The sequence below is a fragment of the Rhea americana genome, unplaced genomic scaffold (assembly GCF_003343005.1).
Source record: "Rhea americana isolate MKP2758 unplaced genomic scaffold, rheAme1 scaffold_48, whole genome shotgun sequence".
NCBI lineage: Eukaryota > Metazoa > Chordata > Aves > Rheiformes > Rheidae > Rhea > Rhea americana.
The window spans coordinates 5,142,741-5,157,133 of NW_028186623.1; the positions used below are offsets into that span (position 1 = coordinate 5,142,741).

At 54.2% G+C, this 14,393-nt stretch overlaps 1 protein-coding gene across 1 annotated transcript; it reads right to left on the minus strand.

The window, feature by feature from the left end:
* Positions 1-751: 751 nt before the first annotated feature.
* LOC146589178 (placenta-expressed transcript 1 protein-like) lies at positions 752-4,161 on the minus strand. The gene is made up of 4 exons (XM_085316884.1): positions 3,954-4,161; positions 2,265-2,472; positions 1,479-1,540; positions 752-894 (listed from the first exon to the last, which is right to left on the minus strand). Exons 1-4 carry the CDS (start codon positions 4,114-4,116, stop codon positions 767-769), a joined length of 561 nt encoding a protein of 186 aa, XP_085173010.1. The 5' UTR covers positions 4,117-4,161; the 3' UTR covers positions 752-766.
* Between the last annotated feature and the right edge of the window lie 10,232 nt (positions 4,162-14,393).

Here is a 14,393-nt window from a genome sequence, read left to right on the forward strand (position 1 = left end):
ACGAAAGAGCAGTACGGAAGCAAACTTGCAAGGCCTGGCGCCTTTGYTGAGGATACCCTGCCAGCAGGATCTCCAGCTTGTCTTTGAGAGGGTTGGTGGACACATCTATTACTTCTGTGCATGCGCTGAAGGTTTTACGTTGGCTCAGTCAGGTGAATCTTAAACCTGTAACCCCCCCTCCTCCCCCCCATTCCTGATTCTTCTCCCAGTTTTGGTTAATATACCATGGATGACTGTGTGAGACTGCCGTTGAGGTGTGCACACTTGCCAACGCTCATTCTCAGGTACTCATGCCGTGAGCGTGGGTCCCAGGCTGCACAGTTAAGAGCGGACTTCTCCTTGAGCTTCTCAGCAGACCCCGGTACCTGACGAGAGGAGGACCTTCGCCCTCTCACAGGTGTTCTCATGCTTTTTTGTGCTTCACAGAACCTCAGGTGATGAGGAATTAACTTGTGCAGTGCCCCTTGGTCATCGGGGACCCGCCCTCAGTGACATTGTGCTTTTCTGGTTGCTCTGAACAGAGTGAGCTCTGACTTCCTATGACATTTTTCATCTTACCAAGTATGCTGGCCCTGGGCAAGGGGAATAAGGGAAGGATCAGCTCTCTGGTCAAACAGACCTTTATAATTTAATGTAGAGGTGCAGTCATCATCCTAATACATGAAGAAAGTAGRTTTCCTGAGTTATCAGCCACCCACCCTCCCATGCGCACTGAAGGCGAGGAGGAAAGGTGCAGCACAGCTGGGTCGTCTCCTCTCCCCGATGTCTAGGAGAGCAGTTTGCTTGTGACAAAGAGCAGCACCACTTGTGCAATSGCTACAAAGATAGCGCTGCTCTGAACCGCAGAGATGGAGTTGGGGGTGGTGACTGGTGGTTTTGTGGTTGCGTTCACCTCTGAAACAGAAAGAGACCCCCAGGGTGGGTTAGAAATGGAGAGGACGAGCTGTGCTACAGACCTACTGCAAGAGGCCACATTTAACTCCGCTTCACAGAAAGGTGAGGTCAGTCCCACAGAAGGGGAATGAGATGCCTGAACATATCTATTGATATCAGTGGGGCACCACCAKTGTAGCTCTTGAGGCTTCTGGGTGGTAGGGGATTTTCTGGGGGAACTAGAGACATTATCTGTGATGGCAAAGCCAGCTTCCACTTCACACAGAGTGAATAGGAGGATAAAGCCTGTGCCRATACTTGCAGAAATAAATAAGCATTTTCTCCAGTTTGTAGCTATTTTATATCTTTTAAAGCTAAAAGAAAGTTTGGAAAGGTTTTAAGTTCAACATGGTATCATGAAAAAACTCTAGCTAGCTCTAGTGTCTTTGTCTCCTCTCCTGATCACTGCAGAGGTGAGAAATGCTTCAACTGGAGATAGACCTAGTCCATCTTTCTCCTCTCCCCAAAACACCACAGTGCAAATGAAGCCTTTGCTCAGTTACCATTCACCTTGCTGTTGAACTGCCCAGCTGAAGCTCATTTACCTTTTTTATTCAGAGTAATGTTGCTGAACTCAGTGGATCTATCAGAAAAGAGGATATATACTCTGCAGAAAGAAGTAAGGGAGAGAAAAAAAAATATCAAACAGGAGAAGCTACATGTCTTACRTAAACCCCTGTGGAGCAATATAAAGGGGATGTTAAGAGCAGATAAAGAGATGAGAAGATGGAGTCATTCTGAGTCAATACACTTGCATTACCCTCCAACCATATAGCACTCTTTTTTTTCCACCTAAAACACTATTCTTTGTGGCTTATTGTAGCTAGTCCCCGTGGTATTTGCTGCTTTACTGCCCTGCTCAGTGATGAGATAGGAATGCCTTGCAACGGGGTGGYGCTTTGCCGTGACCATCTGCTCACTGTAACTAGAAACGCTCTTGTAACGAACCATTGCATTCTTCCTTCCTGCAGATAAGGCCAATCAGGCTAATGGCTATGGTTTCCTTTGGCAAACACTTCCCACTGAGGCAACTCCATTAGCGTTAATGGGAACAAGAGGGGTGTCACTCCATTGATTTCCATGGAGCTAATCTACATTCCTACTAATGTGAGCAAATCTTCAAAGCTATCAGATTCTTTGAGGAGCAATCTCTGCATCCAACTTTGCAGAAAATGTTTCCTTCATCTTTGCAAGTTAAAATACTGAGCAGGGAGAAARGTTTTGTTTCAACCTCTGCTCTAGAGCAAGACTCCTGATTCTGGGAATACCCATAGCTTACYCAGGCAAGTACTGTCCCAACTGAGTAGTTAAAAGGTGCAGCGTAGTATTACCTTATTTCCACAGAAGTGATGTTGGTGCCTGGGGATGTCCAGTTTACCATTGTGTTAGTGGTGTTTACTACTGCCGTAGAAATACCACTGCAGTTTTCATGGTCCGTGCCCTTCCACTCTCCCACGGAAACGCTTGGGGAGGATAAGGCTTGTAGTAAAACTGCATTCACAGCTTTGTCAGTGAAATTTTTGCTGTTGTTTACTTCCACTGGAAAGAGAGCAAGTGAGACACAGTGAGTTGTCTGYCCTGTAAGGCAGCTATCTGCAGACCCCGTGCCTTCAGGGTTTTCAGCCAGGGGAGCGTTTGGGTTTGCACCATGCTTTCTGCGAGATGTGGGAGCACCACAAGCCTTCAAAGGAGCTGAAGTCCTATAGCCCTCCTGCAAGCAAAGAAAGAAAAAGTCCCCTACCTGCCCCCTCCCCAGTTTAGGTGTAATTCCTGGGAGGAATTCCTCAGCTACCAAATCAGCCCCTGCTAGTGTGGCACTGCAGGTGTAAGCCAAACCAGAGCTCCTGGAGTGGGAATCTTCACCGACTCCCATGCGATTGCAAGGAGAGAAAAATCTAAAGAGGCCAAGCTTTGGGTGGGAAATCCTTCCCTTGCTCCCCAGGGCCGAGGGCACCAGACCCAGCCCTTCCTGCTTCCCACTTCTCTGTCCCCGGCTGCTGATTCACGGCTGTGACCGCGCAGCCCYGCCGCCCGCCAGCCTCATATTGCGAAGAGCGGGCGGGCGCGAAGCAAGGGGCCCCCGTGCYGGGAGCCAGCAGCTCCCCAGAGCCTGGTCACCGTGTGGCCCTCAGTCTGCTTTGGGGCCCAACTGTGTCTCCAAAGAAACCTGCTGGGACCTGCAATAGCTGTGGAAGCTGACGGGAGACAGCACCCGGCACAAAATAGGAAATAGTGGTAACAGTGCACAAAACGTCCCGTCCTCCCCCACCATTAAAAATCAGCCTGCTGTGATAGGTGCTCCTGGGTGTGCAACCTGAAGGAAATCTGCCAGTTGAGACCAGCACATTACCTCCCTCCTCGCAGGAAGGGATCAAGAGATCTCTCTTCCCCTGTTTTCCCAGCATTTAGGGTTTTTTTTTTTTTTTTTTTTTTTTTTTTTTTTTTTTTTTTTTTTTTTTTTGAGCTTTAAGGCAAAGGGAGATCTGTTGTCACATTCTGGAAACAGGGTCAGGCTGCCGAATGCTCTGGAGCCAAGCACTTTGTAATATTAAAMGCCATTTTCTGTGATTGGCACTGAATACGTGTCACTCTCAAAGTAACCTCTTCACCTTCATCCTCATGGCCATCACCACTGAGAAGGGCAAGTTCTCAGCGAAGGAGAAACAGAACTCATCTATAAAAAAATTCTCTTAAAATTTTGTGTTTTCAAGAGTGTTCAAATCCTGCCATGCTGTTTGGGCAAAATGATTAAAGGGGRGAAAAGGCAGACTAGAAAGGAAAGGGAATTTGAGACTGACCCTGTAGATGTGAACATGAAATAGGAACAAGAGATAACAACTAGCACCATTTACTTATCACTTGCCTGAAATAAAAACACATTAAACGTGTATTACACCTCATACGTTTTAAACATCTGAAAAGCATTACTACCCAAGACTCAAGAGAGCAGCTGTGGTAGGGGCAGGGAAGAAGTATCTGCGYGGCATGCAAATGCAGGGACAGAAGCAGAGCCAGCTTACCTGTGTAGTTTGTGTTTGCCTCGTACGTCTCAGGTTTCACGGATACGGAGAAATTGCCTGCTTTTGCACTCGAGAGAGAACTGCATYTATCTGACTGCAAATATGCCGGGACAATTAGAGTCCCAAGGATGAGGAGTTGCAGCATGAGGAGGAAAGCAGCCATGATCCACTTGGATGTCTCTGCTTTGCACACCTGCACCTGGCAATTGAGAGCGTCTCACATTTTCCAACCTATTTATACTCAGGTTTTGATGAGGTAAATGCAAATATTTTCTCCTCCCCATCCAGCTTGCTTGTACACACCCTTGATGGGAGGGTTCACTTACACTTTTAGAGATTTCTTCCTCCTACCTGCTTGGTCTCAAGATGAACTAAAAGGAATGACAAGCTGAGTGGGTTAAAATGGGCAGTGTACGTGTCACCCAGGAAACTGTGGGCTGGGAACTAAGTCTCCAAATGCCAACTTCCCTTGAGCTGCCCTTTGCTTGCAYGCATGCATGCTGCCAGTCTCTGTAAGCTCTTGCACACGCCTAGCTGCTGGAAGCATGGAGGAGCATCCACAGTCCTGTTTTCCRTGCTGGCACAAGCTTTGCTGAAAATTGAAACAGCTCCAGAAAGTGTGCAAGCCCTAGCTGGGGTACATCCTTGTAGAGATGTTCAGACACAGCTTCCACCCGTGCCTGCAGGCAGCTGGGGAGTGACGGGCCAGGAGGCTGTGAAAGGATGGTCTCCCTAGTCTTGGAAACAACCACTCATCCCAGCACTTCCCTGAGGAGCAGAGCGGGATCTTCTTCAAGGGCAAATCATTTACATGATTTTTCTTGAGAGGTACCACAGCAAGATAATTTGCCCATAACCCCTCAACATTATATGTATAAGGAGACCAAGTGTCTCTTTTCTTCCTTTTCCCTTGCCAGGATTTCCCCTTCCTTGTCACGAAAGCCCTTGGACGGGTTTTTCGGAGGCTGATTTTGCAAGCGGGAGGTGCTGGGGCTGGGTGTGTTGCGTTAGCGCAGGTGAGACAGGAGTGCTTCTGCGATCCGGAAAACTTCCTCCCACCCGCCTTCTGGGGCAAGGAGCAGCGGGCACCAAGCAGAGCGAAACCCAGGGCGTGCGACACCCAGTAATTACYCTGGAGACAGCCCTGAAATGCTGCCGCATCAGTCCCCTGAAACAGATTACTCCAGAACGTGTTCCCAGTGCTAGCTCAGCTGAGGGCGATTATTCCCAGCAGGGAAAATTGGGGGATGCCAAACGCATAGGCCCTCCAAATCCTTGGAAGGGATAGGGGCATGCCCTTTCTTTCCCCCGTTGGCCCTGTGCTCGTAGATGTGTCGTTCAGTGAAGCTCCTGGAGGTGTTTCTGAGGACCTTGTGCTGCCGTTGGGTCAAGCCCACTTCTGCTGCTCTGGCCCCATCTGTGCTTGGTCACCCTCGCTGCCAGACGAGGGTGGTGTGAAAGGAGAGCAGCAAGAGGAAAAGCAGATGTGCTGGGAGAGCTGTGACTGCCCCACGGCCGGTGGTGCTAGCACTGGTTGGAGGCTAACTTTGCCCTAAAGTAGAGGGTGTGCAGAAAGCCGGAAACTGAGCTTTTCTGGCTTGTTAAATTCCCAGTTCTGTCACAGACGCAAGTATTCCTGCAGGAGGAACAAGGAAGGTAAGTCAGCAAACAGAGAGGAAATGGAACCGGGGAAGAGAGGATGGAAATAGCAGCTGAGGATTTTGCAAGCGCTATTTTACTTGTGACCCTGTTGCCCTTGGCAGTTTCATCTGAAATCTTGCAAAAGCTCTGTGCCACCCTCCAGTCAGTGAGGATGACTCAACCTGATGTCACCGGAGCAAGCAGAGTTGAAAATAGATACACTTGCCTCTGGGAGAGACGTTAACTTTTTAGAAAAAAAAAAAAAAAAAAAGCGGACTGTGACCATGACGCACTAATCACAGAGAAGATCCTGTTACCAAAACCTATCGCAGGGTGAAGGAGACCTTTGGAAGCAAAGATGCAAATGTTTATTACGAGGTGCGTATTCAGCGTGGCTTTTTGGTTTTGCTCCTCATCTATTCTTAGATAGTTTGAACTTGCTGTGGGAAAGAGCAACGAGGCCTTTGCACGGGGAAGAACTGCAGGTATAAAGCTGTGCCAGAAGGAGAGCTCTGGGAAGCAATAAAATTAGTATTTGGGGCCAGGAAGCTGACCTCTGGGTGGTTAATCCAGCCCATTTAATGAAGKGAAGGGAAAGGGTGTTTTCAGATGCCAAAAAACACCCTAAAATCCCCCCAAAGCCGCCAAACCCCAGCCTCTGGGTAACACGCAGCCACAGGGCTCTCCCGCCCCGCATAGCAAGCGCAAGGGAACGATCCAGGGAGGCTTCCCCGTGAAACCCTTTGGTGCGTCGGCTGAGAGTTAAAGGGTTGGGAGCCGGGAAAGCAAAACTTCCTCCTCCCCTGTGCAGCCCAGTGGGAGGAGGTGGCAGGCAAGGGGCGCAGCAGTTTCACAGAGAAGGAGTAATTGCAAACAACTGCCCGCTTTGGAGTGTGGCCACGTGAGTCACAGGTAGACCGAGACTGGATCGGGCTGTCACTCGGGTGCTGCGGCAAGCGAAGCCGTTTGCCTGGAGCAGAGCCCCAGCTAGTGCAGGCCGCAGAGGAAAGGAAGAAACCGAGGCAGCGAACGCCCGGGATCCCACGTAGCCSCTGCCTTAGGGCCGAACGGACCTTGCTGCAATGCCCTGGGCTGCGGGGCAGCACAGGCTGAGCCCCAGGGCGACGTCCAGGCTGCCGGCCTGGCTCCGCAGAAGGTGCCTCTGCCCTGCTGGGGGCAGGGGGAAGTCCGTGCGCTCTGAGCTCCTCCGCACGGGTTTATTGGGCTGTTTGCTCTGAGCAAACGGCCCCGGGGCAGTTGAGGTTTACCGGCCTGTCGTGCAAACAGTGCGTTTTGTAAATGYTGCACGTGATCTAGTGCCTGGGCGGCTCGGTGCGAGGTGTGTTGCTGTGACGGGGATGCTGCAYGTCTGGTCTGTCCCCAGTTGCACCCGGGCTGCTCTGGGGAGACACCCTTGTGCMGGGCTCTGCTGCCAGGTCTCTGTGGGTGTCTGTGGGACGGGATTTCCCAGGGACAAATGGCAGAAGGGACCTGGGGACTGAAGGTCTCCAAGCCAGTCTGTTAGCCCTGAAATGGCTTTCACCAGCGTGAATAATAAAAGGTGGATTGTTCCCTGCGGGTTTCCCTCCCAGGTATAAACTCCTAAAAGCCTCCTTGTTATCTGCATCAAAAGGGCTGTTGGCCAAGGCGAGAGGGAGGGAGGGCAGGTTTGCTCTGGCACCGTGCAAGGGGCAAATCGGGTTTGAAGGGCAAACATTTCACATAAGGGCACTTCTGTAAAGGGGACAGTTTAACAAGGTAATTTTCCTCCCTGGCCTCTATTTCTTCTTTGCGCTTCCTCCTATCGCCTTCCAGCCATTCGTGCCGCCTCCAGTGGGTTTCTCAGCTACAGCTTTCCACTGCGTTGACCTTGCCTCCGCCGGGCACCGTCTCAGCAGGCTCCCTCCGCTCCCAGGAGGAATGGTCCTCGGGCGTAAGAGACAGGAGTAAGAGCAGGCAGGCGTTCGCCGTGCCTGGGACKGACAGGCCTGCAGAGCAGCGACGGGGTTTGCCTGCTTCCTCAGCCTTCTCTCTCCCAGAAACGGAGAACAGGGCTGCTCCAGCCCTTGCAACCCCGCTCTGGTCACCCTTTCACATCCTCCAAGCCTTCCTGGAAAGAGAGCCCCGGCTGGCTGTCCCGGGGCCAGCACCACGCTGGTTCCCCTTTCAGCRCTGGGATGATTTCCTGAGGTTTCCATCACGGTCCCTCCCACGCTCGCCCCGGTTCCTGGGAGGGGGAGAGGTGCCCACACCGCAGTTAGGGTGTCCTCCGCAGCCAGGCGCCGCGGTGAGGGCACGCAGCAGCCCCAGGGGCAGGTAGCAGTGACACCCCTCTCGGGAAGGGGCTTTGCCGAGGCGGGATCCGCGTCCCCGCGGGTGCTCGCTGGCGCCCAGGCGCCGTGTTTGCCTTGGTGGAGGAGCGTGTTTGCACAGGAGCGTTGCCCGGTTTGCACGGGCCGGGCGCTCCCTCGGCGCAGCCCCGGGAAGGCGGCGGGGCGCGGGGGGGAGGCTGCTGGATGGCGATGGGCTGCCCAGGAGATGGCAGCAGCTTCCCACCGGCTGCGCCGGCGTTTGCAGCCCTGGTTCCGGCGGGTTGTGCCCGCGCAGGCCCAGGAAGAGGGGCAGGGAAAAGCCTGTCCCCCCCTGCACTGTACCCCTTCGGTGTCTTCTCATGGCCCTTGCTTGCCTCCGCGGGAGGCATCCCCCAGCTGGTCATCTGCCTGGATGCCTAAGCCTCAGGAGGAGGGAGCAAAGGAGGGGATGCACACGGAAAAGAGATGGAGTGGGGAGCTGCGTCCGGCTGGGCGCCTCCTCTTGAAAGAGGCTCCTTTTTGAGGTGGTGGGGACGTGTCAGGATGTGCTGGAGATGGTCCTGCCCGAGGGGTCAGCTGCAGAGAAGTTATGTGTCCCCAGAGTTGGCAAGCCCCCAAACTAGTTCAAGGCACTGCAAATTTTGCCTGGGGGGGGGGGGGGTCTGCTGCAGGCCTTGAGCTTGGCAGCACAGCTGTGCCGATGGGCTTGACTGGACTGCAGTGATCTCTGGGGAGGGCCCCAGGGATTGCAGGCCACCCTTGCTTCCTCAGCAGCCTGGAGGTGGTGGCTGGCTGGTGCTGCACTGCTGCCAGGCCARCAAAGCTGCTGGCAAGGGGGCTGGACAGCCCCAGGGGCCTGGTGGCAGCTTGATATCYGGATCTGAGAAGCTCCTGCTGCAGAGCGCGTTGCTCCACCTCGTGTTTCTGGGTGTAAAATRCACGTTGAGTTCCTGATCCTCCTCCGTGCAGTGCAGGCGAAGGGCTTGGGAGCTGTGCTGCTGGGCAGCAGCATGCATTGGGGGTTGCAGCCCATGCCRCTGCCCAGCAAGGTCATCCTGCCCGGGTGGCTCCAGCTGGAGAGAGGTGGCCACATCCGCAAAGGGCTGGGGACGTGCTGAGGTGTCCAGRCTGGGCTGGGGAGGGGTTAGACAGCTCCAGTACCAACCACGGACCCTGCTGCTTTCTCCAGCCTGCCTTTGGGAAGCACCGGTCCCTGACGTGGTTGTGCTGTCTTCCCGTTCAACTGTGAGCTCTTGGGGCAAGGCTCATCATCCCATACTTGAGTCTTGACTCTGAGCCCAGTCATAACCCAGGATTTGCCCGCACTGGGCACAAGCGTTTGAGGAACTTGTGGATCCTTCTGCCTGGTTACCTTTCCTGGCAGCACCTGTCTGGGCGGATGGGACATGGGGCCCAGCAGCTGACATCCCAGCTAGGAAACAGCAGCTGGAGGAACACCTGATGCTGCTGAGAGGAGAACCACATTGGAGGTGGCTGATGGGCAGCTTTGCCCAGACAAACTCCAGCTGGGCTGWGGGCTCCTGGATGGCTTCTCTGCAGCCGTATCCCAGCAGTTTCCAGCTCTCTGGCAGGCTGGGGTTTGTTTATCACTGCTGCCTCCTCATCACAGGTTTGTCCTTCTGAACTTCATCAACAGGAAGGTGACCTCCAGCGAGAGTGGAAGGGGAGAGAGGATGTGCTCCATCAGAGTGGTGCGTGCTTAATCTTCATTTTCTAATGGCAATGGGAGATTTCCTATTTAATCAGTAATGAAAGTGCCTAGCAATTAATTCTGTGGGACTGTCGGTGCTCTGACCACCGCAGTGCTGCTTCTGAGCATGACTTGTCTGCTCCTTGTGCAATTTTGAGGGGTAATAAAGTTGCTGTAATGAATTGCAAAAGATATCAATTTCATTCCTGGCTCCCACGGCAAGTGTTAGTCCTCGCTTTTAAATCGGGACGTGAGCGTTTCCCTTCTCCGTAGGCAGGCTGCGCTGGGCCAGGCTTTGTAAAGCAAGGAGAGGGACGGGAGAGGGAACCTCTTGCAGCGACGAGAGCTGCAGCGGGTGGATTTCATCTGAAACGTCTCACGGGCCCCCGAGCACCTCGGTAAGGGACCCTCTTTCCCCTGCTGTCTCCCTGTGCTAAGCCCCCCCCCAGGTAACGGTGCCGGYGCCGGGCAGGATGCGGCCGGCCGCCCGGGCCGYGCTGCCGGCGCGCAGCCTGAGCTGCCGCTCCAGCCCTGGCAGCCTCCGCTGGTCCTCAAGCCGGGCTAACGGGCGCTGGGGAGGGGGGAGAGTGTGGGGACGAGGGAGGGGGCTGCGTAGCGCTGTCTAATGTGCAAAACGCCCACGTGCAAAAAGCCAGCTGCGGGATTTAGCCCTTTTATTTGCAGTTTGATTAAATGCTTCCCTCTCCGTCCTGGAGTACCTTGACCTGAGTCGCTCCTGTTTGCGGCTGGGAAGTTTGACTGCACGGACTGCGGAGCAGAAAAAATAGAASAGGAAAAATACAGAAAACGCTTCACTTGAGTTGGAAAACCAGCGCTATCTTGGCTTACTGCCGGCTTCAAACGCAGCGGCAGAACCTCTCGTGTTTAGCCCCAAAGGAGTCCCTAATTACCAGAGAAACTGCAGAGCTCTGAACATGTTTGGGAATGCTTTAGTGCAGTGGCCCCCTGAGGTTCATTAAACAAATGAATTCAAAGCGTTCAAACAGCCAGGATCTTCAAAGCGACAAGGAGCTCGGTCCCAGGGAAGGCAGCGCAGCCAGGGAAGCACGCTGGCAGTGCAAATAAAACGCTTTCCGAAACGGGGGAAGTAAAGGCACCCAGCTCTCCGCAGCCCGCCGGGGGCTCCTGGACTCCCGGGCTCAGCACGCTGCTTGATGTGAACATCTGCATCAAAAGCTCACTTGAGAGATTGCTCCTCAATCTTGSCGTCTCCTCCTCCGTCCCTCCTCCCCGYGYGCACCCCGGGCGYCCTGGCCGGGGAGCTGTTGYGGTTCAGGTGCAAACGCGTGCCAGCAGCGGCAGGTCCCCCTCGGCCGGGGGCRCGGGGGTTTCTCCCGGGCGTCCCGCTGCGCAGGAGGGGGCTCCCCGCGACGGGGCCCCGGCGTGGTGCAGGGCTGCGGCTCAGGGGCAGGAGCGTCTTGCTGGCACCAGGAGGGGACTCGGACCYGCGGAGGAGCAGAGCAAAGTGAGGATGCTGCTTCAGCAGCCCAGGAGCGGRGCTGGGCTCGGGGTCCTGCCTGTCCTCACCGACGTCCGGGGTGGCGGAGGGAGGAAACGGGCCAGCGCGAGAACAGCGAGGCGCTGCGGGCGAGAGAGCGGGTCGGGATGAGGACGTGCGTCCGCTGTGGGTGACGGTCATCAGAACGGAGCTTACGCCGAGCCGGAGGAGGGAAGGGGGAAAAATGAGGTGGGGGGAGCGGCGGGTCTCTCTCTAGCGGAGAGACCTGCTGAGCCATCCACGATGGGCACGGGAATATGCTGGAAAAAACCCTCGGCAGGAGGAATTTGGAGAGCTGCTTTCGTCTTCAGCAAATCTGCAACGATCAAGCCTGGACTGCTCAGGGCCGGACGTCTCCCCGTGGGGATGCGCGTCCGTTCCYGCAGCCGCTGTTCCTGCGATCTCCTTGGGCCCTCACGTACGAAAGGGGACATTCAGCCTTTTCTGAAAAACAGCGTATCCTTGCTTGCCTCCAATGCAGGATTTCCCAGCATCTCTGACTATGTGAAACACGTTCCTTCATCAGATTAAAAAAAAAAAAAAAAAAAAAAAAGCAATTTTCCACCTGGGTGGCAGGAAGCAAAGCGCAGATTACAGCACCCGATGGATGATGTTTTGGAGGAGCGCTAGCACGTCCCTCTCCCCAGGGGTCAAGGCCATTACTGGTGCGTGACGTGGATGAGTAATGGGATTCCTGCGGGGAATCCAGGGAACGGAAGCACTGGCCCACCGGGCACTGTCCCCTGCCGTGGCAATGCCAGGAGCTGCTGGGACGGGGACCTGGCTCATCCTGCGGCACCCACAGCCAGTGCCTCACGGAGAAGAGCCTGTGGTGCTGGCGCCGGGAGCTGAACGGGCTCCCGTGGGGCGCAGAGGTGCACGAGGAGCCCGCGACCGGGGCAGAAAGGCAGCAGGTACCCTGCCGAGCAAAGCTAAAAGCTGCCTGACCATCTACCCTGTGCCTGTGCTCCCAYGTGGCCTCCAGAGACTGGGCTGGTGGGGGGCCGGGGACCGGCAAAGCAACTGTACTGATCACTCAAAAGATACTAAAAAGCTACCCAAAATAAGATACAGAAGGAGTTTCACTTTTTCATAGCATATAGCAGCACCCGCCTCCCCATGATTACAAGAGCTGGCTTTAAGGTGATTAGCCCAGTCCCCGGCAGTGTTAGCTGGGCCTAATTTACCTTCCCGAAAACCCACAGCTTGTCTCCAGGTTGACTGCAGTGCAAGACGGAGTATTAGTTACAMCAATGTGTCTTCTTTTATGGTTTGGCTAAACACATTTCAGCTGATGAAAGCACAGTCATTTCTTTAAATTGTRGTTTGAGCATCAGTTGCAGATCCATCTTCAGCAATGGCAAGGCCAGCACGGGGGACCGATATCGCTGCAGCATTTCTCAGGTCTCTTGTCTCCTGCGAGTCTCTTCCCCGCTTCCTGCCGGGGCACCGCGGAGCCTTTGACGGTGCGAGCGAGTGAACCGCTGGAGCAGAGCGAGGCGCGCTCCCTTCTCCACCCAGCAAACGTCTCTGCCCATGGTTGATAAATTGCATGTAAACTATCTGCCATTTCTTAGGCACTGATGTGAAAAAAAAAAGAGAGAAGAAGAGGTACAAAAATACTCCCCACCGCCCTGCGAATACCGAGGAGGTGCTTCGTTTCCCCTGGCTTTGAACACGGGTGTTTGCTGAAGGCTCAYCTGAGAGATGCTGTGCTCCAGAGAGCCCCTCACGGCTGCGCAAGGGCAGCCCCGGACACCCACCGTCCCTCTCCTCTCATTTTACATGCCTTATTGATTTGAATCGGGCCCCGGGGTGGGGAYGAGGAGCAGTTGTGCTGGCTCTGGCTACAGCACAAAGTTCGTGTCAGTACACGTCCCCGTGCTCTGCGCCTGGGCCGGCACTTCGGCGGACACCTTCCTCCGCATTCGTTTACTCACTCTTCCCTCTATTCATCCTCCCTCCTCTTTTCCCTGCCTTCATCCATCACCACGGTCCAATGCCGTTGATGAGAAGCGGCGTGGGAAAGTGAGAATTAATGCGAGAGCGTTTCCTGTGCTTGGCTGTGCGCGGCGAGAGGCAAACGATGTGCAGCGGCGGGTGAACCCCCGTCCCCGAGCGTCCAGCCAGGCTGTGCAGCAGGTTGCAACAAGCATTTATAGAGTCTATTCAAGAYCCCCCCAGATCCGTGTGTCTTGGTCTGTCTGGGAGCTGAGGGAATAAACAGAGCACAGCCGCCTTACCCTGATCGGGGGAAACGAAGTGATTTGGTTTGCTCTCTCTCACCACCTACCTGCACCAGTGCGGTAAAGAGGGGAAGCCTCTCCTGCATCACTGTGTGCACTGCTGTCCAGGCAGGGTTCAGGCTCGTCGCCTCATTTATGTGCGCCCACCTGAATACACAACCGAGAGAGACGCAGAGGGGGAGAAAATCTTCCCCTCCAGGGACGCCTGCTTTTGCCTGCTTGCGGGGCCGGGGCATTGCCTGGCTGGGAACCGTCCGGGTTTGCCGCAGTTCGGCTGGGCAGCTGGGGCAGGTAGGAGCCGGCTACGGCTTATCCCTCTACCCGCCTGCGAGATTTACTGTTTCCGCGGTAGTAGCAGCACGCGGGGATGACAAACTAACGGATGGTGCTATTTGGAGAGCACATGTGGGCACCAGTGCTCAATTTATCACAGGTGAAGAGGAATCAGAGCTAATTACGTGCCAGGAGTTATATTAAAAATAACATGAAGGGCTTTAGTCGAGCCTTTCTCAGCCTCATYGTTCGGGGGGAAAGTACTGGCTCCTGTTTTTCTTTCCCCAGCATGTCGCTCTCCGACAACAGGCTCGTTTACTATGTCTCGCTGTTTCTGTGTAGCTCTACTAAGAGCTACTCTCAGGCTCGTGCAGGAGGACTTGGGGAGGAAGGTTTTGGTCCCCGCGGAGGGGCTCCCTCGAACGAGAAGCTTTCAGAGGCGAGGCCGGGAGACGGAGGCAGAGGCGTCCAGCTGAGCGAGTGGAAACCAAGGTGTCATCCTGCATAAATCACTCTCATATTTTTACCCTAAATACACGCAGCACTAAAGTACTGCAAATCCCTGACAATCCTTCAATTTTATAAACTCTGCAGATTGATTTTCCAATGAAATACTCCCACTGCAAGATCCAGGTTCATTTATATAAATTATACAGTGATTTATTTAATGACCTACTTTGAGCGCTATAAATTCCACAACGTCCATGCAATTTATTATTTAAACTCCATATAAATCAT